Source organism: Dryobates pubescens, chromosome 18, assembly GCF_014839835.1.
Source record: "Dryobates pubescens isolate bDryPub1 chromosome 18, bDryPub1.pri, whole genome shotgun sequence".
Classification (NCBI taxonomy): Eukaryota; Metazoa; Chordata; class Aves; order Piciformes; family Picidae; genus Dryobates; species Dryobates pubescens.
In genome coordinates, this window is record NC_071629.1 from 12,663,627 (window position 1) to 12,686,847 (window position 23,221).

The 23,221-nt window shown below is 47.3% G+C and overlaps 2 protein-coding genes across 4 annotated transcripts in view; both read right to left on the reverse strand.

Annotated features, from left to right (window-relative positions):
- Window positions 1-273: 273 nt before the first annotated feature.
- RAB39B (RAB39B, member RAS oncogene family) lies at window positions 274-7,564 on the reverse strand. Its single transcript, XM_054169410.1, has 2 exons — window positions 7,173-7,564; window positions 274-2,948 (listed from the first exon to the last, which is right to left on the reverse strand). Exons 1-2 carry the CDS (start codon window positions 7,385-7,387, stop codon window positions 2,522-2,524), a joined length of 642 nt encoding a protein of 213 aa, XP_054025385.1. The 5' UTR covers window positions 7,388-7,564; the 3' UTR covers window positions 274-2,521.
- Window positions 7,565-8,881: 1,317 nt separating this feature from the next.
- LOC104299561 (synaptotagmin-like protein 2) overlaps window positions 8,882-23,221 on the reverse strand; it is a 32,399-nt gene continuing 18,059 nt past the window's right edge. For 2 of the 3 annotated variants that reach the window (XM_009899730.2, XM_054169724.1), the window contains 6 exons: window positions 23,076-23,178; window positions 22,305-22,466; window positions 21,513-21,591; window positions 20,823-20,922; window positions 19,555-19,760; window positions 16,598-17,918 (listed from right to left, as the gene is read on the reverse strand). In XM_009899730.2, the coding sequence (XP_009898032.2) occupies window positions 17,773-17,918; window positions 19,555-19,760; window positions 20,823-20,922; window positions 21,513-21,591; window positions 22,305-22,466; window positions 23,076-23,178 (796 nt within the window). In that variant the 3' untranslated portion in view covers window positions 16,598-17,772. Of the gene's footprint in view, window positions 9,066-12,789; window positions 12,993-16,597; window positions 17,919-19,554; window positions 19,761-20,822; window positions 20,923-21,512; window positions 21,592-22,304; window positions 22,467-23,075; window positions 23,179-23,221 lie in introns of those variants that run through there. The other variant, XR_008462710.1, reaches the window with a different exon arrangement.

A 23,221-nucleotide genomic window follows, 5' to 3' on the forward strand; every position in this document is an offset into this window, starting at 1 on the left:
GAAGGCCTGAATGCACTTAACAGTTAGGCTTTCTGGAATTTCTCTCTAGGAGCAGTAAAGGGGAATGTCCCAAACCCATTAAATAAAATACTGGTTGTCCTGTGAAAAGTTATCCTTCTTCTGCTGGCCAGGTTCCTGCACAGAATTACAGAATTTTGCTATTGCTAAAACATCATTTGAGCCAACTTCTAATTGCTGTTAATGCAGCACTCCAGCCTTGCTCCCCTCAGCTACACAACCCACAACACACCTCCTGAACAGAGGTGTGTCAGAGACCGAAGACACTGACACTTTCGGACTTGTTTGTCCTTGCCTTTGTGAAAATACAACTAACAGACCTGGTCCAAGCAAACCTTGTGCTTTCCACTGGCATCAGCCCGTGAGAGCCCATGGCAGCCAAGCTCCTGTAGTGCTCTCTGCATCAATCTTCTCCATCTTTGCTCACCTAGAAAGAGATTTTGTAAAGGGATTGTTTGCTTTTAATCTTCAGGGGATTCAACCACAACTGAACCTGCCAGGAATTCAGTGGGCTTTTAACACAAGGGGTTTGATACAGTCCAAGACTATTCAAGAGCACTCGGGGCTTAGCAGTGACAAACTAAGACCATTGCCCCCTGTCCCTTCCTCAAGTGCCCTCCCAGCAGGTGCAATGCTGCTGCTCCTCTGCAGAGCCCAGGAACTGAAATTGTTCCTAGAACCCTGAAAATAAAAATGTTTTTTATTTTTTAGGGTTGTAGTTCTTGGGTTGGATTTGAGGGGGGGTTTGTTTTGTCACAGCTTTAATATGAAAACCACAGCAGGGGGTGGATCTTCATGCAGCTCTGCCCATGTGCTGCAAACCATGAGAACAGAATTAAAGGGAGAAACAGTCTGAACTCAACAGCACGTGACAAGACCCACACTTTTAGAGACAGGGTAGCTTAACAAGCTGCAACAACTATTTTATTCTTCCCTGCTTGAAGGCCCAGAATCAAACACTAAAGGCTTCCTGTGGTTTTTTTACCTAATCCCTCCTTCCTGCCCATTAGCAGTTTGAAGTCTAAAGTTTGCAAACTTGAGGTGAAAAAATAACCCACTATATTTTGTTTGGTTGTTTTTAATAGGCTGAGCTTCCCTAGTTTGCTCCTGGAGCACAGTTACCCTGCTGCACTTCAAAAGCTTAAAAGTAAAACTTAGTGGAAGCAAAGCTTTTAAGTGGTGAATGGCATTCCCAGAAAACATCCACTTACATACAGCTTTCCTAACATGGCTACCATCCCATGATGACCAACCTGAGATGGATCCTCTTTTGCCAAAATAAAACATGGAGGAAAACAAATGTTACACGGGAGGTTCCTTCTGTGGCTTTCCTTTCCCCTGCTCGGACACTTCTGTTGTGTTCTTCCAGAAATGCCAAGAAAGAAAATTGACACTTTTAACAGCAGAAAGTACTGATGGAAGCTGTTGCTTTTCCATGCTATTTAACTTTTTTTAAGAGCAAATGTCACCTTTTAGGATGTCTGATGCACCTGAGTTAAGCTTTTCAAGTTGTTTTAATTTTTTGTTGGGTTTTTCCCCACCCAGCTCCTTTCCATTCCTCTCTGTGACCTCGCTAGTAGGACATCTGAAAGGTCAGCACAGCACTGTTACCAAGACAGAAATGTTGGTGTGTCCCACCTGGCTGCTCACCCCAGCCTGAAGAGACAATATAGGAGGACATGGTTCTCTCTATGCTCTTGATCACTTAAGTCTATTGGCAAGCCCTGAACTCAGGGTACTTTCCAGGTACTCACCTAGGCAGTAAATGCGTAACAATGCATTGAATAATTACTACTGGAGCAGGAGTTCCACTTAGAATCCCGGTTCAGCACAGCAAGAAAAGCACTATTGAGGGGGGAATAATTTACATTTTAATTACCAATCAAATAACTATTAGTAGTTCTCCTCTTTAAATCCCATAGAATATTCTTTGCTATCAAACTAGGTTCAAGAACATAAGAAAGACAGTTCAGAAGTGTGCATATCATGTCAGTAAACTTCTCCTGTGGAGTTGGGCCTCATAAGGAGACCGTATCTGTGCTGCCTTTACCCCTTCCTGGAAATAAACAGCTGACACAAAGATGTCCTCTTTCTTTCTCTATGCCCATTGTCAAACCACTAAAGTATCCATGCTGTGACTTCAATACCTGGCATGGAGCTATGGATTCTCTTAAAAGAGGACATATACAGTATCCTGGCATGTGCCAGCCCATTCGACTCTCTGTGAACTCTCTCCTCTTTCCTGCAGCCCCTCATTTCTCCTTCCTGCCTGCTTACAACATCTACATGCACCCTCACTCACTCTCCTGTAGGTTTGTAGCCCCCAGTTCTGAAAGGTTATTTGGAACAGACATTTCTTTCCCCGGGGTCTGTTCTGGTGTCCAAAAGAACGTGGGAGGCTGTTCACAACGGGAGCGTTGCTCTGCCTTCTGTCACACTGAGTTCACTTAGTAAAGTACATTTGGTTAGTAGAGTTCATCACCACTTGCCTCACTAGAAGAGCTCAGCACAAACATCTCCTATCTGATTTCACTACTTCTTCTGAAGAGTGCACTACATTTGGGACAAACCCACTCTTTACCCCTTCCCATCCCTCCTGGATTGAAATGTCCCCCCTTTTAACAAGCTCGTATATATCTCGAGTCAGATCCGTGAAGGCCTTCTCCACGTTAATGGCATCTCGAGCTGAGGTCTCAATGTACTTCATACCATATGCAGCAGCCAGTTTCTCCGCCTCGTGCCTGGTGACTTGCCGCTGCGTGTCAAGGTCACACTTGTGACCCACCAAAACAAAGACGATCTGGTATGGCTGGACATGCACCTTAGTCTCCTCTAGCCACTCATGGACGTTCTGGAAGGACCTGCGGTTTGTAATGTCAAAGAGGAGGAGTCCACCAACTGAGTTCCTGTAGTAGGCTCTGGTGATGGACCTGGAAACGAAAGAGCAACAACAGAAGTGTAAGTCACAGCTGTTTGGGAAGAAGGGCAGCATCAGTTTCAGGACATGTTTAGTTTACTTCTTTGTGTCTTCCGATTTTTTTTTTTATTTAAGCCAAAGGTAGCCCTTCTGAACTCTTGCTTAAGAAAGCAGCATTCCCACCACCATGTCTACCTTGCAGAATCAGGTGCAGAGCAGGCCATTCAGGCAGCATGTCATTACTTTAAGCTTGTGCTCTGTAGAGCTTGTCATTCGAAAAGCTAGCTAACCTTGGCTTAAAGAGTTCATCCCTGGGCAACTGCCCCACTGATTTAATACATCTCTGTTCACAACCCTGCCACCATTTTTGGTCTGTTCTCTATCGTGGGTGCTTTTGCTGTTAGTCTAAGGAGTCCTGTTCCCTACCATTAAGTTCTCTGAACACCTTGTCTAACCCATCAGTTTAGAAGCACTGTAACAAATGAAAGGGCTCATTTGAGGCCAAGCACTTGCCCTCCATAAAAACAGGCTACAGACTTGTAAGTTAGACCATGGGGCTGTAGCTGAACACCCACCAACCCCTACAATTTCTCTCACTACACTACTGATCAAAATGTGAGCCAATGTGAGCAGTAATACCTCGAGTAACAGCAGAGTGACACAACAGCTTTCTAGGGGAATCTGCTTTACTGTTGGCGTTGTTTCTGCCAAATACTGACAGTAAACAGTAACCAGAAAGACCCCTGAACCACAAACTGAGACACTGAGCACATCTCCCTCTGAGAGTTCAAGCTTCAGCACAGACAGAAGCAGCACAGGGAACCACAGAGTGATGGCACAAAGCTGAGACTATGAGGCTGAACAGAGCTACAGTTCCATGACTACTACACATGGAAGACCCAAGAAGCTGTAAAACTGGTGTTTCTGCAAAGTCATGGACTCCCTCTTAATCCAGAAGCAATAATCAATTTCAGTCCCTGGAGAAATTCAGACTCAGGCCTGAGCTTCCCTTGCCAGGAAAAAATGCAAGCACTGCTGCATTTTTACCTTGGGACAAGTCCTCCAAGACTGTTGTTAGGTCTTATTTGGTCCTGAGGTGTATTTATCTGGTGAAACTGCTCCAAGAAAGGATGAACTGGAGTTTTCAAGGATTGCTGTTTCAACAGACATGCAGTGATGGGTAAAAATCCACAGCTAAAACTGAAGAAAGCCAGGGGAGAAAAAGATAGCTGGCTGCATTTGGAGAATTTCTCCTCTCCAAATTATCGGGATGAAGGACAACAGTAGCTCTGCACATTTGGCACCAAGGGAATTAGATCTGCCTTTTGCTATCTAGCCAGCTGCACACAGATACTGGTGCTCTGAATTCACCCCCATGCTGTCACAGGCATTTCTGCTTCTCCCTTGTGTTCCATGCCATCAGCATTGGCTCCTCCTGCCAACACCAACAATGCCTCAGGTACTTCTGAAAGACATGACAGGATCTAAGCTGAATGCTGCTCTGAGGTAAAACCAGGTGAAGGTCTCCATGCGTTTTCTTGAAGCCTTTTCCACAGACTTTCTTCCTTTCCAGCCTGCAGGCAGCAAACTATTGCCCTCACTCTACACAATACTCACCAGCTCCCATCCCAGACTCCAACCTTCCCTCCCGCCATGCTCAAACAGGCTCATGCAGAGCATCAGGGCATTTGCACATATCTTGGCCAAGTTCTAACACAGAGGTAGTGCCTCTGCCTGGGAACTCTCCCCTGCTCTGTACCCAAGGTAGAGACTTGGGGTCCCTCTTGACTGAGGGAGAGCTGCTGGCTAGAAGGAAACAGCTCTTCTGTAGGTGGTAGTGGTACACAGCACTGGAGAGTGAGGGCTGCACATGCTTTTGCTTTTGTTATGTCATGTTTCAGACAAAGGAAAAACAGTAGCTGAGCAGGGCAAAACTTGCTGGATGCAGGAAAAATTGGAGCCTGCTCCAGAGCAGCCTCAGCACTGCTCCAGGCAGCACGATCTGAGGCCTGATCTGACAAAACAGAACAGCACATGCTTGGCTGTAATTTACGCCTTGACTGCTCCTAATTTACAGAGAGTGAAAGAGCTCACAACAGGAGTCAGGAAGAGCAGAAATGTAGCACAGCTGCAGACCAGTAGCACAGCTGCAGACCAGAGAATGCCAACAACGTGTCTTCAAAGTAACTACAGTGATTTCTTCCTTGGGGGGGCAGCTGTTAAACTATGCAAAGTAGGCTGGAAATGATCAAATGAGAGAACTCTGAAAAAGTAGAGCATGCTCTTCAGAATTTCCTTCTTAAGAAATCCCCTGTGCAATGACAAAAGAGTTTAAGGGTTCTGGAGAGCACCTGCACCATCATGCTTCTTCCCTATGCCCACAAGTCCAAGAAGCTTCAGCTGATTCCAGTAACAGCTACATCTTGCCTTTTGCCAAGAAAACGAGCTTGCAGCAGGAGCCCAAAAGCTGCTGTCCTTAGGGGGCACAATTTGAGACAGGGCTAATGGCGATTTGAAAGGGATAAACACCAAATGGAATTTTTGCCTGCTTTTTTCATACTTCAGAGTGCACCTCAAAAGCACCTGTGTTTGCTCACCCCCCTCTAGTTTTTCACATTGGGAATGTCAGTCTGTGCTTTGGCAAGGGCATTTCAAAGTTGTGGGGTTTTTTCTGCCACTCTACCTGCTTTTGGCTGCTGCTGCCCATAGCAGCGGTGCAGCCTGCCCTTGTGCTGAAGGTCGCCTGCTCATCATGCTTACAACCCAAGCGCCAGTCAGGGTCAACCCCCAGCACTGAGGTTAAGCAGCCCCCAGGGCTGCAGGCTTCTTAGTGTGTGAAAGAATGGAAATTGAAGAAATCTGACTGCTTTTGCTCATCATAGCAAAAGCAGAAGCAGGGAACAGCACCCAGGCATGTTCTCTACAGACCCAGCCTGAGACCCAAAGCTGGAAGCTGATGCAACTGCAAGCTGAAGCACCTCCTCTCTCAGCAGAATAAAGCACCAGCTCCTCACTGCAAGGCAGAAGGGAAAGCTGTCAGCGGCTAAGGACTAACTACTGCACATGCTGGGCCACAGGCCAGTGTTACAGATGTAAAGGAAGGTGGTGAGAGGTGTGGGGGAGGTTTCATCTAGTGAATGAAACCAAAACATTCCTCAGGCGAGGCAGAAGTAGAAGCTATGTGAAGCTGTGCAGATATACAAAGGAAGGAAACTGCTCCTGAAGAAAGCAGAATGAAGCAGATGAAGGCTAAAGATGCATTAAAAAATACAAGCACATAAGAGGCAGGGCGCTGAGGGTACACTCCCCCCTTCCCAATGGGCACTGTGTGAGCAGCACACACATCTTGTGACAATACCAGCTCTCTATTTAGCTGGGGCCCAGCCTGCTCCAACCACGACTGCTGGTTTTACTACTGAGTTCTGTGGGATTACTACTGAGCTCTGTGGGAAACTTATGGCATGGTCTCACATGGCACCTTTCCTTTTCCTCATCGAGTGTTCATTAATACTGACTGATTCTCTCAAATGGTCTGTGCCCGAGCAGCACTCAGCGCGGCACTCTCCAGAAAGCACCCTGCGCAGACCAAGGGTTTGTCCCGGCCTTTCTCCATCGTACGCCGGCTGAGCTGCTGCTGTCGCTGCAGACAATCAAACCACATGTTCCATTGTATTTAGCAAGCCTCAGCCTCCCTGCTCTCAGGGACATCCTGGTTACTGCCTCTTTGCACCAAGGGGGAGAGCAGGCTCCGAAATGCCGAGCTGCACCCTTCGACGCACAGCTCCCGGCTCGGCGCCGGGAAACAGCCCCAGCCTCAACACTCCATCGGGTTCCAGCCCCCTCCCCCGCGCTACCGGGGATGCTCCGCTTCACCTCCACCCTACACATCACCGTATATCACAGCCTATACACCCTACACGCGGCCGTTTGGGGTGGCACCCACAAATCCCTGGCACACGACGCAGGATGCTTTCCCGGCGCGCTTTGAAGGCAGCGCTGCTGCGATAAAAAGGGAGGGGGAAATTTTAAGGGGGCGGGTGGGGTGGGGTGTCAAAGTCGCAGGTTGTCCCTTCTTTGTCTGTCACCAAACGCCTCACCGGCGGTGGGGGCCCGCCACAGGAGAAAGGCGCTGGCCCCTGCTCAGCAGCTCCCGGCCCCGCGCTGTAAGAAGGGCTGCCCCGCCGGCAACCTGGCTCGGCCCGGCCTGGTCCGCCCACCCCAATGCCGCCGGTCTCACCGGAACCGCTCCTGGCCGGCCGTGTCCCAAATCTGCAGTTTGATCCTCTTGCCCGGTTCGATCTCCACCAGCCTGGAGAAGAAATCCACGCCCACCGTGGGGTCGGAGATCTGGGCGAATCGCCCCTCGGTGAAGCGGCGGATGAGGCAGGACTTGCCTACGGTGGAGTCGCCGATGACGATCAGGCGGAACTGGTAGAGCCAGATGGCCTCCATGCTGCCGCCGCTGCCTGCCTCAGCGCCCGCCCGCTGCCGCCGCGCCGCCCATGCCCGGCCCGCGGGCCCGGGGGCGGCCACCGCCGCCGCACCGCTCGCCCGCAGGGGGCGCGCCGGCAGGCCGGGAAGCGCCGCACCGCTAGGCCGGGAACGCGGAGGTCCGGAGGCCGGCGGTGGTCCGGGCCTGGCCCCCGCTAGCGGAGCGCGGACGGGCCGGCACTGCGCCGTGCGCCGCCGCCGCGCCGCTCAGGCGGGCCCCATGACGAGCAGCGCAGGCCTCTCGCCCAGCACCCCGCTGCCCCGTCACCGCCGGCGCATCCCGCCGAGCCCCGGGCCCGCTGCCGAGTACCGCGGCGCCGGTCGGGAGCCGGCCGCCGCCTCAAGCCCTGTCGGCGCGGCCCCGAGCTGCGACACTAGTGCTGGGGCTCCGGCCGAGGGTCTCTCCCCGCCGCCGCCACGAAGCCCGCTCTCCCCACTCCGCCCGCTGCAGCGCCCTCGCCCCTCCCGCTTCCGCCGGTGCGGGTGCCGGTGCTGGGCTGCGGGATAGAGGCGCGGCCGAGCACGGGGCGCGCCGTGATGCAATGGCGGCCGCGCTCTACCGCACTGCCGGGAGGAGCCGCCACCCCCGAAACGCGGCCGCTGCGGGAGCCGTGCGGGGGCGGAGCGGGGCGGGACCGTGCGGGGCGGCGGGGGAGGCCGGGGGGAGCCCGGGGCTTACGAGCGTGCGGGCCTGCAGGGAGCTGAAGGGATCCCCATTGTCTATGGGGAGCTAAAGGTTGAGGGAATAAAGCAATGGGGGAGGCGGGAGCTGAAGGGATCCCTAGTAGCTATGGGGAGCCCAGGGCTGAGGGGATCCCCAGTGGCTGTGGAGAGCTTGGGGCTCAGGTGAGCCTAATGCTGAGGGGAAAACCTGGTGTTGAGGGAATCTCCAGGGCTGCTTAAGATGAAAGGGAGATGTGCCCAGCATAAGGGAGAGCTGAGGGTCAGGGAGACCTCTAAACCCAGGGGAGCAGTCCAGTGCTAACCTTTCTCAGCTCTTCTGCAGGGTGAAGTGGGTTGAGCAGGGCATGCACCACCGTTCTGCGTTTCAAAACCAAGTTTCATTTGTGGAGAAATTCAGGCTCGTCACCACTACATCAGTTGCTTCATTCCCACTGGCATCTCAGGAGGTGAGAACAAGTACTCCTGGTGCTCTTGGAGAGGCTCTGCTCTGCACCACCCTGGGTACTGGGTCACCTGCACCATGTGAGCCTTGGCTGGAAAGGGACAGTATTAATAGTGAGGTATCTTACTACCAGATTCATGAAACCCAGCCTATCCACATACAAACACACACGTGTGTGTGTATATATGATATGTATATTCAAAATGAATAGTTGCAGACATTAAATACTCAGCAACTTAAATATCACTGCTTTTAAATCCATTTTCCCCTGCTCCAATGGAGCAGGTTCTTGGCTCCACAGAGCAAAGCACAGTGTTAAGGGCCAAGTGGCAGCAAACATCACGCAGCATATGATACCTACCTTGGACTGTAGGTCCTACTTCAGACAAGGCTGTCCCAAACATGTAGCACCAGCACCACCGCAGCACACAGGCACAGTTGCATAGCTCCATGGGATACAGCTGAGCTGGAGTGTCTGCTTGTTCAGCAGCTGCCAAAGGAGGATTTTCATCTCTGGAAGGGAAAATGAACACCTGTATTACAAAAACAGTGACTAAAATGTGTGTATTAAGTGAAACAGTTGACAAAAAACCCAAACTATTGTTGCTTTTTCTTTTTTTTGAAATGTATGACAGCATTTGTGGGGTTTTTAAATAAAGATGGTTTTGTTAAGAGCTTCTCCTGCATGACCACTGTTGAAATAAACACATTGACAGTGCCTATTATATTCATTACAGCCTCAAAAGAAGGACATTTATATAGCTATGAACTAGTTAGCCAGCTTGTAAATTGGACTAGGACATAAGAGAGACCATTTCAAGTCTTGAGAAGTAAGTGACAAGGAATTTGTCCAATATCCTTTAAAATACATGTATTTTAAAAAATAACACCCCAAAAAGAGCCTATTTTAATGTACCTCAGGACAGGAAAGAAAATTGATGAAGTAATCTGCACTGCAACAGAAAAATATTAAACCTATAAATCCCAGTTAGCAGTACATTAACCAGTGACTCATGGCCAGTGATGCTTTGTGGGGATCTATTTCGCTTTACCATATGATTGCTGAGTATTTGAGGCCCATTAGTTCAAGCCCACCACAAATTGTGGTTCCTCTTAACTGTTTTTTTCTCCTCCCCATGCACCTGCTGCACTCAAGCAGGCACAAGACTGTCAGCAACACACCATGCCAGTCAACCATCAGCAGCATCTCCAGGAGGTATCTCAACAGAGAGGTGCTGGTGGACATTTCATGGTGGCAGCATGGGATGCAGCTAAAGCACCCCAACTTGCAGGGCTGTGAGGAGCCAAGGAGAGCATCAAGGGGTAGGCTGGTGCCCAGCAGGTACTGTAGTAGCTGGAGGAATTCCTGGAGTATCAGGAACCTGTTTTCCCCAGCAAATAAACTCTCAGGATCCTGTGATGCAGGTATTAAATCTTATCTCTGAACACATGCATATAGATGAACACATGCTGTGTGACTAGGCAGCCAAGATGTTAATTAGTAGCAAGTGAGAAGGTAGGAGAAAATGAGATCCTGGGAGAGCCTTTGTTCTGGTACTGTTTTAGCAAATGGAATATCTGGACTCTGAAAGACGGGGAGTAACCTAGATTTGATGCAAAACCAGGTTTGTTGGCTGGGGACAGGATGGAAGGTACAGGATGGTGAGATGCCATGGGTGCACTGAGGGCAGCCTTGGAGCAGCCTCTTTGGGCTGTCCACACCCCTGGACTAGGGGTCTCTGTTCAGGGTTCCTTCCTGTGTCTCTGGGAGTGATTCCAGAAGAGCCCTTTTCCCTCACAGCCACTAGTGAGCCCTGCACTGTATAGAGCCAAACATGGTTAAAGGCCTTCCCAAGGATCACCTGTGCACACCTTTAAGTGCAGCTCTTTCAAAGGGTGAAAAACATCCACACATCAGCCTTCAGAGCAGGCATTTCTAATTTACCCAATTTATTTTAAGTCAGGTAGGCTGGGACAAGGGCTGGACAATGAGTCCCTTGCTACCCCACGGTAGTCTCTGACCCAGAGTGATTAGATGAACTTCTAGCATTAGATCATGAAGCCCTAAGCAGACATTTAGGAAGGGGTTTTGTGAACCTAGTTCCACCCCATTTCAGGCTGGTGGGTGCCGAGTACCATGTGTGCTCCAAAAGGCAGACACTGCTGCCATTCAGCCCTGTATTAAGACCCCAGCACCAACCTCAGGAGTCCCTGTGTTGCAGCTGGGATGGTCTCAAGGCAGGCACCTCCTCTAAGGCAGAATCTCTCTGCCAGGAGACCCAGGCTGAGCCACAAATGGAAAAGGTACTGAGCCACAGTCAGGGGTGGCTAGGAGTCAGACACCCCTGTGGAGTCACAGAACTCCTTCCCCCTAAGTATTTTACCATTCAGTTGTACTTTGGTTTTTCTCCAAAACAATCCAGTGCCCTTTACACCATGCTGCTGACTGCTGGAAGCTGAAGACATATCCAAGCCCATGGCAGCACTACAGGGAGAAGAGTGCATCAGCACTGCACACACCATGCAATTTTAATGCCCTTCCAGTTTCCAAGGATACAAACACCAATCAATCAGAGACAACCCCTTACTGCAGAGCTGCCTGAGATGGCCCATGCCTGCAGCCCAGCCTGGGAAGGGGCAGCGATCACAAGATGTTGTGAAGCAGAACACCAAACCTCCAGGCTGAGGTCCCCAGCCCTTCCAGGTTTTATATCCCAGCCCCACTTCCAGTGGAGCTGCTCAGCACTGCAGAGGTCAGCTACACCCAAGTGGAGTCCTGCAGGTGCACAGTCCAGAAACCAGTTACTGAAAACATTTATGGGCCACACACCAGGGTGACTGGAGACCTGGGATAGGCCTGGCTAACCACATGGGGCAGTTAATGTAGTAGCTAGTTCCAGGAAACATCCCTGCTAAATTCGGCCTGTTCAGGAGATGTGACAGACGGATTACACTGTTGACAGGGCTGCAATTGCACCCATAAGCTGCAAGATGATGTGTGCCACAGGAAAGCCCAGGACAGAGGGAAGGTATTCAGTGAGTTCAAGTTTATTATTTGTGTTATGCTTACAGTTAGTCAGGGTGGTGCAGACAAGCACAAAGACAAGGGTACCATATAGTGCTCAGGAACTGACAGCCCAGCTGGCAACAGGCACTAGGAGTGTAATGTAGGACTTTGTGATAAGGTGACAGCCTTAGAGCCTCCAAAAGCAGTAGCAGGAGGGAAGCACAGGCAAGGCTGAATGCCAGGAGGCATGTGGTGAAGCTTGTGTCCCACCTTGGCTTTTGGCTGGGCTTAAATGCCTTTTGTGGTGGACTCCTGTGTTAGACTGGCAGCCTCTGGCCCCAGGAAACCTGTCTGATCTCCCTCCCCAGACATTAACCTGTTAGCAAAATGCTTCTTGTGAGCAATGCAGTACTGCAACCAAGGCAGCTCCGAGCATGCTGACTGGGCTTCCAGGGGTGGCATGCTGCAGAGATACCACAGGTCCTCCAGTGTCACTCTGTGATCAAATTAAAAGCAATAGAGCAGACACAGGCTTGATAAATATAGTCATGGCTGAGTGATGCTGGCTGTTCCATTAACAGTTCCCCATCAATACAGGAGCACGTTACCTAAATGTCTCTCCTACATTAAGTGTGCAGGCTTTTTCTGTAGCCAGTGGAGAGAGGCAGGAACATCTTGAGAGCTGTTCTCGCCACTCAGCTTGATGGGATGAACTGTCCTCTACCACTGCTCCCTCTCTCCATTGGCCACAGAGAAACAAGGGATCCAGCAGAACAGCTGCCTGACCTTAGGTAGCTTGAATTGCCCCATTCTCTGAGCAGGAGGCTGTGCCTCCTCCCAAGGAGCTTAACTATCCTGCAGAGATAGGAATGCAAAACCAACCAGGATCTGTGCTGATGGGAGAATGTGGGAGAGACATAAATACAGAAGTTGTTCAGATACAATCAGCAAGGCCTCTTGAGTCAATAACAGAGCTCTGGGGCAGTGGTAACCTTTGTTTTGCAACCTGAATGGAGAGGGGAGATCAAACTCTCATACAGGGTGATCCACATGAGCTGGACGTGCAGAGAGGATAAGCTTATCCCTCTGTGTCCCTGCAACTGTCCATTCTCTGATGCCACCCAGCACCCACATGACACAGCCCCCAGCCTCCATGAATTGTGCATGTGGGTTTTGAGGAGATTTGCACAATATTTCCCTGCGACAACAAACGAAACGTCAGCTCATTACCGTGGGATGGCTCGCTCCAGAGGCAGCTCCCAGTGTCTTATTTCAGATTACGAGCACATGAAAATGGCCATGGGTTGGCTGGTTGAAAAAGGGGGGGCTCCCATCAAGAGATCATTATATCTGCCTGAATCCAAGAACAGAGCCTCCACTGGGAATATCATGTCCTTGTAGCAGTTCAGGTCCTCGCAGGAAGGGAACAGGATCTGCTTAGAGCAAATAGAAGCCATTACAATCAGGATGAATTAGTAATGGTGAGTGGGAGAGAGGAGGAGAGGAAAAGAGGTTATTATGATTTTTCCTTCCTACAGACTGGGTGTCTGAGCTACTTACATTGCCAGAAAACAGCTCCCTAGCTTCCCTTTCAAGCCCAGCGCTGAGACTGCTTGCTTACAGCTCAAGAGCTGCTCTGGATTGTCAGTATCTAGCATTATGGGTTGTTAGAGGCATGAAATCTGATTTCTGTTCCTAATGGTAGCATCTCCAGTTTAGCAGCAGCACAGGCAGATCTGCAGAGTGAGAAAAAGCAAACCAGACTTGCATTTGCTCTGTTCAGCACCCTAAGCACAGGCCTTTCTATCAGAAGCTGCTACACATGTTGAGGACTAATTAGTGGAGTCTTTAAGGTGCTGCAGGGCATAAGACCTCGGCTCTGTTCTGCTGTATATTTTCCATTTTGTAAAACACAGGATGCCAAATAATCCAGCTAAACCCTGACTGCAATCCTGAAGAAAACAAAACCAAAACACACACACAAAAATAAAACCCAAACCACACCCAAAACACTGACCAGCAGAAATGCTTTCAAGAATTTCTTCCTTTCCTCCTAAAAAGATTCAGCCAGTTTGGTTCTACAATAGAGGCTGGATTGCCATAGCCCAGACAAAAGTCCATTATGCTTCTATGGAAATGACTGTATCACCACCAGCCCCTCTCCAGCAGGAATGAAAAGCAAAGCCCTCCAGCATGAACCTGGTGTGACCAGCAAACTTGGCAAGCTCACATCTGTTTGTGTACCTTGATTCCCCCTAGGATGCTGCTGTATGCTGACATCTTCACCCAACTTCATGCAGAGTTTACTATCTGACATGAGGCATTTCAGCTGAGTGAAGGGGAAATTAATACAAAACCCAAAGGAGCCTGATCTAGAGCGAATAAACTCCTCTAGGATCCCTGGAGGAAACAATGAACTCCTGTAGGGCACCCAGAGGAGACACTTCCAGCTCTCCACCATGCCCATCCCTCTCTCAGAAGAAAGATCTCATACAAGACATTAGTAGCAATTTTTCCATGGGTCTCTCGGAGGCTGATGCTGGTTTTGTGCTGCTGTGAGCTGACCCAGCATCCTCCAAACATCTATGTGTTCAGAAGGGTGGGAGAAGCTGGCAAATGCTGGTACCTGTAATGGGAACTGTTCTGAATGGACATTGGCCACAGGTTATATTTGCTTGATGAGGCAGAAATACTTTCTAGACTCTTGCTTTGTTTTTTTTTTTTTTGCTTGTAAAGTTCCTGAGGAAAAAGGTTATATAAGGCATAAACTCAAAGGAAGCACATTGATTCTCACATGAAGAATGCTCATGGAAAGCAGTTTCCCAGCTCTACTTGTATAGATTTCGTAGAATTATTTAGGTTGGAAAAGACCTTTAAGATCAAGCCCAAGTGTTAACCCAGTACAGCCAAGTCAACACTAAACCATGTCCTAAGTACCACCACACCTACACATAAACTTTGATAGGTATTTTGGTAGGTTTGTATTTTATGAGGATGATGCCCAAGAGTCCCAGCCTGTCACTACCTGCATGCTCATATTCAGGGAATTGAGAGACTTAAACCACATTTACTACATGCATGAAGTTTTACCTTCTTATAGAACTCTGCTTAATCCCATTCCACAATGAACCAGCAAATACAGCCAGAAAACTTTGCAGGTTTTCTTATTTTTTTACTGGTTACTACCTTGTTTGTGTTATCATCAGCACATGCCTAGGGGCTTGGTTCTCTTTTACATGTAGCATTCACAGACAAAAATTGGCATCAAAAGCTGCACACAAAGAGGCCGTTAACCTTGTACTCACAAGCTGCTCCACTCCTCCATATGACACTGACAATGAAAGTGCCTCAAGCCTTCTTATAAAGTGCTTTCTGTGTAGTAAGTGAAACAGATACGGCACAGCAAATTCTACTGCCTCACATCCAGCAGTGGGCATGCTGTGCCTGTGGCTTGGCACTGTAATCTTTTACTCTGATAAACTGTTAAATGGCAAAGAAAGCTTCTTAAGTTAATCAGGGTTTAATTTAAATAAACAAGCCACCAAAAGATTAACAAAATTCCTCGATGGAGTCTGAATGCAAAAATAGTCTGTTCACAAAGTGCTGGGCCAAGTTCACAACAGCGAGTGTGCTGGGATGAAGCTGGCCCACTGATCCTCTTTTTTCCCCCCTTATTGGCACCACCAGTGAAAAAGATGTTAATTTTCTGAAACATCAACACAACCATTTCCAGCTCCCTTGATGCAAAGAGCAGTTTTGGCAACATCATCACAACCACTGCATGTGAGGAGGAAGAAAAAGATACGGGATGACTCCATTTTTGTGATGAAGAGGCAGCTGCACTCTCCATTCAGAGACCCAGACTTGCCCAAGATAAAGCCCCCAGCATGAGTGACTGCATTTGCAGTCACAGCAACATTTTCACCCCCAGGATGGAATTTCAAAGCACCTGTGCATTAAAACTACACCATGCAAAGACAGGAACTATTCAAGAGGGATGTCCCAAAAGAACCTAAATGAAGGTCTCTTCAGTAACCTCACAAAAGGGATACAAGTGCCTCTGTGGGATAATTCATCACTTTGCCATCCTTAGTGAGGGACTGTCTCACAGAGAAAGAAAACAAGAAACATGAAGTTCATGAGGTTTGGGTGAGCACTTGGCTCAGGACACACAGTTGATCCATATGGGATTAAAACCTTCTTAAGTAAAGGATGAGGAAGTGTTCCGGGTGAAAGCAGCAGTCCTGCAGGTAACTTCACTGCCACAAGCCACTACTGGGATGAGCAGAACTCCTTGTAGAAGGCAAGTTACATATATGCATAAATATTCACATGTTCAGCACCTGAAAAAAAAATTCTCCATGACATTTCACTTGCCCTAGGGCAAAAATGGTTCATTTTGACATGATAGAATTTAGCACCTCTTCTACTTGATTTTTGTTACTCAGACCATGCTAAAAATAGGTACAAGGAAATGTATTGGTTTAAGCTGACTGGCCCCACTAGGAGGGATGAGGGATGGGGCTACCCCCTGCCCCAGTGGCACAGTGCAACAGAGCAAGCTGGATCATATATTCTGCACCATGCTCATGTCATGCTCACTGTGTGACAGGAAAGGGATTGGATAGGGTTTATGGGACTTGTAATATATTCCATAACTTGTAAAGTTTCCCATTCCAGGCCTTTTGTGTTTCTTCCCCAGCTTCCAGGCTGGGGTTCATCCCTTCTGTTCCAGTTTTGGTTTGCGCACGGCGATGGTTTTCATGGTTTCATTTGCTGTCTACACTGGGACCTTTTCTCATGTTTTGTTTCATTGTTGTTGTTTTGCCTTTGTGTAATCTGATATCCCTGCAATAGAGTAGTAAATTGTCCTTATCTTAACTGACATTTTGGCTTTCCCAGCTCCTTTTCTTCTTGCCCACCCAGAGGGGAGGGATGGTGAAAAGGAGTAAACCCCTCTGTTGTAACTGGACTGCCAGGACTCAGCTGCCAGATGAGCTAAAACCAGGACAGGAGACCAGCTGATGACTAAAGAAAACCATTCTATTTAATCACAATATGTACATCCAAAATACAAATTACAAAGCTGCATTCCAAAATGCACTAACAACACCATTCTGCCACGGTCAGTGCGCCAGGTGAAAAGTTTTTGGAGCTACTGGCCATAAAGGAATTCCAGCCATGGACAGCCCACTGACAGGCATCAGGTGAAAGGACCAGACAGCAGCATGGTGTGCAGAAGCAGGAGATCACCCTAGGCAACCACAGCTTTGTAGTTACGCTTGGCTTTTGCTCACTCCCTACTTACCTCTCCCACTGGCTCCCAACTTCTCCTGCATTCCAGTGTGGTCTTGACCTTTCTTTCCTGATCCATTGTTCCAGGTGAGACAATTTCCTACATCACTATTTCATATTTAAATCTTTTGCACACAAGGCATTTCAAAGGTGCAATTAGGTCCATCAGTAATGTAACCATATTTGACACTTGGGCAAGCACTTTAGTTTATATTGCACTGAAACTGTCCTTTCACAGAGGAACTTGCCTGAGGTCACTGAGGAAGCCTGTGGGAAAAAGCCAGGAAAACATTTCCTGGTTGCAGAATACCACTAGCTGTAGGACCATCACACATCTCTTTAGTATTAAAGCAGAAAGAAATTAATACATTGAATTCTTCATTATTATCCTCCTCATGTTGCTTCATTTTCTGCTTCAAATAGTCCTCTCATTGTTTTCCTCACGTATTGCCAGCAACAAAAGCAAAGCTGCCACTCCCAGACTGTGCTGCTGGTGACTTGGAGCACTTCTACACCAAGTACAAAGTGTACCACTTGCAGGGAAATATGAATAATACCATGTTGCTGCTTTGTACAACTACATCTCTGCACAGAAAATAATGGCACAGGAAACATTAAAAAAATTTAAAAATCTCCTTTTCTTTCTGCCAGTGTTCCCAGGGCTTAGTGGAATTCAAAGATACTGAACACGATTAAATAAAATGGCAAATCAAGTGTCTTCTTGGTCAAAATCAAGTAAAGCATCAGTTTGGCAGCTGGCATTTTAGTATTTGACATTTAACATCACCAAAGTGCTATCCATCAATTGCCTTATCAGCCTTACACTGCTAGCCTCACAGTTGGTCTCCATCACCTTGGTGCAGGAAGTCTCCCAATTCTAATGACCACATTCAGCCTTCCTATGGCACAAATGGTTTGTTATTTCAGTTTTTTCCTCCCTGCCAGCGAGCGCAGGGGCAGCAGTCCCTCAATCCACTCATTGGCAGCCGACATCATCTCCTGCCAAAAGGCCACCTCCTCTTGTGTGGAGTCCATCCAGTCCACAGAGATGCCATAGCTTAAACCTGAAAAGAAGAAAACTACAATGTTAGGAGCTGCACAAAGTGTTCATACTCCATGCAAAAATACTTGGTGCTCATGCAGGCAGTGTCTTAACAGAAACGGTGCTGACTGCCTCTCAGGAAGCTCTACCCTAAACACCTCCTGTTCTTCTGCTAATGACCTCCATTTTACACCAGAGTTCAGAATGAAGGCAATATAAAAGGCACAAAATGCAAGAACCCTAAACATAACCTGCCAAGGAAAATATTGGATTCAAGCCCTTTCTGCATCTTTCTGAATGGTAAAAGTCTTTGGTTTCTCCTTAAAAGATTTTCTTGCGGGCAGAGTGAAGTATTTGTCAAAACTCACTTGCTCTACAGATCATTTGTATGGGAATCAAACACATGATAGCAGAAGAGAGCGTACATTAATTCCAAGTTGATTATCCAACCACAATTTTATGTGCCAGCTACTTGTCAATGAGATAAAGGTCTAAGCTTGGAATCCAGCTTATCTTGGGATTGTTTTTATATCTTGCTTATGAGCTTATTCTTTCTGCCCCTTCCCACTGGATAGTTCACAACTCTCTTTGTGACATATCACAGACTGAATACAGAAAGCACATAAGCAAACCCAGTAAACACAGGTGCACCTGCCAGGCAGACCTTCCAGCTACTATGAGGTTTTTCCTGGCACCCTCAAACAACAGATATTCTTTACTGCAACAGTCTGAAATATTCTGTTTGTCTTCCATCTCTCAGAGAACCCTCTTGCTTAACAAGAAATAGTTGAGAAAGCCTTAGATGCCCCACTAACAAAAAGCCCAGCCATAGTAGAGTAGGATGTTCAGAGAGGCACAAACCTTGATTCTGGACAGCTGGACAACAGAAGATGGTCCTATCTGCTTTTTAGAGCTGTGGCTTAAAAATATTGGCATTTTCCTAACTTCAAGGATGACTAATCCTACTGAAGTGAAACACTTCCAGCTAAGCACAGGTCTAAGTCCTTCACTGAACTGGGACCTCATGCCATCAACTCCCAGAGACACTGACTGTCTCAGTGGAGCATGTGACACCTCTGCTGAGGTCTTTCAGCAGTACATAGTCTAAATAAAACCAAAACAAACCCCCAACAATAACACCGTAGTCTATATCCAGACAACTCCAGCTGATGCACTCTCAGTGCTGATTTCCTACATGTTCAGCCAGTGTAGCTTACCCTGGTTTTCAAATACTTATTCTTCCTGATACTAAAGCATTTCAAGGGAGGAGGTGATGTGGGCAGAGTCACCAGGTGGTGCTGTCCCACACGGCATTCATGTTCTCTTCATCTCTAAGCACTCTTCCCTGGGAGGAGCAGCACTGTAATGTTGATTTGTAATGCAGCCTGTTTTTCCATAACGGCAGGAAAACTCTCTTATGGACTCAAGGTTATTACCAGAACTCAGAGCTGATGTTGGCAGAAAATGTGGGAATGGAGGGCTGCTACCAGGACCCCTCCATCCCAGACACAGTGCAGTTACCAAGATTCTCACCAGTTACTGAGACTTACTATCCCCTGGTTTCTCCCCAATGGGAAAATGCTCTGCAACATCCCATTAGATCTCGTGGCTCAGCAATATGATAGCAGTGTTCATTTAATGTAAAAGAAATCACTTACCTGTCCCAAGGCCCAGCCTGATTCCTCCAAGGAAATGGTTGGTAAGCTTTTCATGATCCCACACAGTCAGTTCAACACAAGCATCCTTTAGGTCCTCTGTATGAAAGCCATCATACACAATAGTGTGATTGAAAACGGGGTTTGTGTCCCTTTTTATGACTCGGGTTTTTTGGTAACTCTTCTTACTGGTGTCTGGAAGCACATAGCTTTGAGAAGAGGAAAAACACAGCATGTAATACTGAATTTCACCTGAGATTTGAATTCTTCCTGTAAAGTTCCTTGGTCTAAACAAGCCTCGGTTCTGAAGAAAGGAGGAATTTGGTCTCAGCATAAGAAAGTCACTGGAGGTGTTTAGGAAGAGACTGGATGGGGTGCTTGGTGCCATGGTTTAGTTGATTAGATGGTGTTGGCTGATAGGTTGGACTCGATGATCTCAAAGGTCTTTTCCAACCTGGTTAATTCTATTCTATTCTAAATCTCTGTAGCTTTAATGGAAAATGTTCATCATTCCTGGAGGAAACTTTTTTTTTTTTCTAACCAAAAAATTACATTTTTAAAGCAAATATTTTCAGAAATGAGAGTACTTGCTTAAAACCTCATGGGTTTGGGCAATTTCTTTTTATCTGACATTGCTTTCACATATTTCTGTTTCCATGAATTGCCACCACTTAGATGCCTAAAGAGGGCATTTCATAATGGTCAGTTAGGCTTCCTGAGAAGCAAACCTTTCTGCAGAAGAACTCTGTAAGGATTTAAACCACACACAGCCCTTCTAAGTGCTGGAAAAAAAGTCTTAAAATATCTTTAGAAAATGTTTACTTTACTGGCATATTTGCAGCACCGATGTCAGAACTGATGTCACAGGCTGCAGAAAACATACACATACTAAGTTCTGGAGAAGATCAAAGCAGGATCTGTATGTCAGTTCTGGTGAGTCCCTAATGAACTCCCAAACTTTGCATGCAAGCCTGTATCAAGGCAAAATCCACAACTTCAGGTGCAGAGCTCATACATTCCTCTCAGACCTTATTGAGGCAAATCACTGAATGAATCGCAGCCAGCGATTGACCAAGAGCTTTAGCACAGCAAAGGTTTCCTTAACATGGCCACAAGTGAGTAACAACGGCAATTCTCTCCTCCAGAACCCAAGGCAAACAAGAAAGCTTAACAGTATGGAAGTTCAGCTAGGTCAGCCTGAGAAAAGAGGAGAAAACACACCACTTTGTGAAGGCACAGACCCAGGATCAAAACCATGCTCGTGCACTTACCATTTCACAAAGGAGTCAACTCCAGAAGGACGCAACTGCAGCAGATCCTTGACATCTTTGACCCAAATGTGAACTTCGCCAGAAGGAGGATTCTTGGGACCTGCCATTTAGGAGAAGAAAAAAAACCTGTTGTACCAGTCCTTACTGAGGTCAGCAAAATGCCAGACTTCCTCTCCATGAACCTGAGAGTGCAGCAACATAACTTCTCTGCATGCTCGCTCCCTTGGAAGCTCTGCACCCCTCTGCCTGGATGCCACAGCACTGCTACCAGCCCCATCACACCTGCAGCTGCAGAGGACTCCTGACACACTGTGAGGGTGCTGCTTTGAAACAAACAGAGGGAATTGCTGGGCAAAGTCAGCTTTGTGCTTGACCCACAACAAAAGGGGCTATGTGTTGCTACTACCATATCACAGGACCCTCAATGCCTACAGTGCTCGTATTAGCTGGTGAGTTTGAGGTTGTTGAGCCCATCCTCTCCCTCCAACACCTTCCCAACAAGTCTAGATGAGAAAATCAGATGCAGGCTGCAGGTAATACTATCAAGCACTGCTGGATGTGCCTTTGTGCTGATGTCTAGGATCTTGCTCTAATGAGATTACTCTTCAACCAGACCTTGAACAGATGAGACATTGCAAGCTGCATGTCTACATATGGACTATAATTCTTAGTGCATGAAACACATTTTACCTAGGCTTCCTGGAGGGACATACTTAATAGACAGATTCATCACTCCTCGATGATCCACACCATTAACAGCAGAGAGGCTCTGAAACAGAGGAGTTATTGACTAAACAAGTGACTGTGTAGCAATGCAAACAGCTTTTGAGTTCAGTGGAGGGGCACATATGGACAAACTCTGATTTTGCATGGCTGGGACAGTCTGTTCTCAGAGAAACTCCTTCCTTTGTGGTTTCATTCTCAAAATCAGTCCCTGAGAACCAAAAGCCTGAGACTTTGGAGCAAGGCTGATCTTCCAGATAAGTCCATCTGGACATAATTAAGCATCTTAGTTCTGAAAGACATTATTCATCATTTTCTGAAAAGGGATTTCAGATCAGACCTCTGAACTCAGAAGCATGCAGAAAGCTGACAAGCACCTGAATATTTACCTCTCAAGGCAAGTTCATCTGTATCACCTTGTACTCTGCTGTCTGGTTTTAAGGGATGGTCTTTATGTGAGTTGAGAGAGAGGCAAAATCTTGCCAGAATTTCTGTTAATTAGTGTCATATCACATTTATGAAAGTTTCCCTACAGATCAGTCACTATATGAGACCCAAGACCTGGGTTCAGAGCACTGAATACTGCACTAACACTTACAGGGCTTGTAGGTGATTTACTGTGCTTCCTTAGGAACAACTGAGGTTGTTCTGTTCCACCACACCACCCAAAGACCTCAGAGGAGTTAGGAAGGACTTCTGCCACCCCTAAAGGCTTCAGGGCTGGGCAAGGAGGCAGGGCTGCAGTGGCGACACACTTACTCGGGGCTTCAGTGGGTACCAGTTGAGTTTCCTGTTGCTCCAGTCCCAGCTGGCCAAGTCTACTTCAATCTCTCCCAAGAAACTGTTACGTCCCAGTGGATCATTGTGCCAAACAGAGAGGTTTAATTTTTGGATCAGCAATACCATTTTCTCTATTTTATACTAGAGAAAGAAAGAGAAGTCAGGTTGTTCAATTTTTTCTTTCACAACCAGAAATAAACTACTCAAAAGCTTGAATAAGCTCTGACTGAGACACTCAAACCCACTCTGCACATGCAGTAATGGACTGGCCTCACTGACTATCTCTTTTTATGTCATGTACCCTGATGAAGTTTTTGTGCTGAGCACCCGGAGCTCTGTTTGTCACAGGGCAAAACCAATACTCTTTCAAGAATTGTTAACAAAGGCCTGAGCATTGTTCAATAATCCTCTAGTCATTGATGAGTAAGAGCACATAAGGAAGACCTTTCCTACTAGTCCCATACCTCAAGACTGCACACCAGGAAAGGGAAGAACAGCCATTGCTCAGGCTGCAGATTCCTGTGATCCAAAGATCACTCTGCAGCTTTGACAGAGAAATCTTGGGTGCCACACAGATGGGTACAGAGAAACCTTTAATATCTCTACTCTCACCAACTCAAGGGAAAAGCAGTGTAGTGTTGGCAGGAGGCAGGCAAAGAAGCCTGGCCAAGAAAGTAGGGTCTTTTCAGACCTGACATCATACAGGTACCTGCTACAACTAAAGTTTTCAGAGCATGTATTTGTTCTTACCCGTAACACTTCATTGTAAATGGGATTCACTGTCCTCTTCTTCACTGAAGTTTTCCTCTTACCCATTCTAGCTTTGTCTGGGAGTAGGTAAGTTTTAACATATCTAGAAAAGAAAACAAACTCCAACTGGATATTGTTGACCAGCT

Bases quoted from the DNA above. Each gene is read 5' to 3' on its own strand.
- RAB39B (XM_054169410.1), bottom strand. From the start codon at position 7,387: ATGGAGGCCATCTGGCTCTACCAGTTCCGCCTGATCGTCATCGGCGAC. The intron at 2,949-7,172 runs GTGAGACCGGCG...TTTCGTTTCCAG, and splicing joins GCCGGCCAGGAGCGGTTCCG to GTCCATCACCAGAGCCTACT.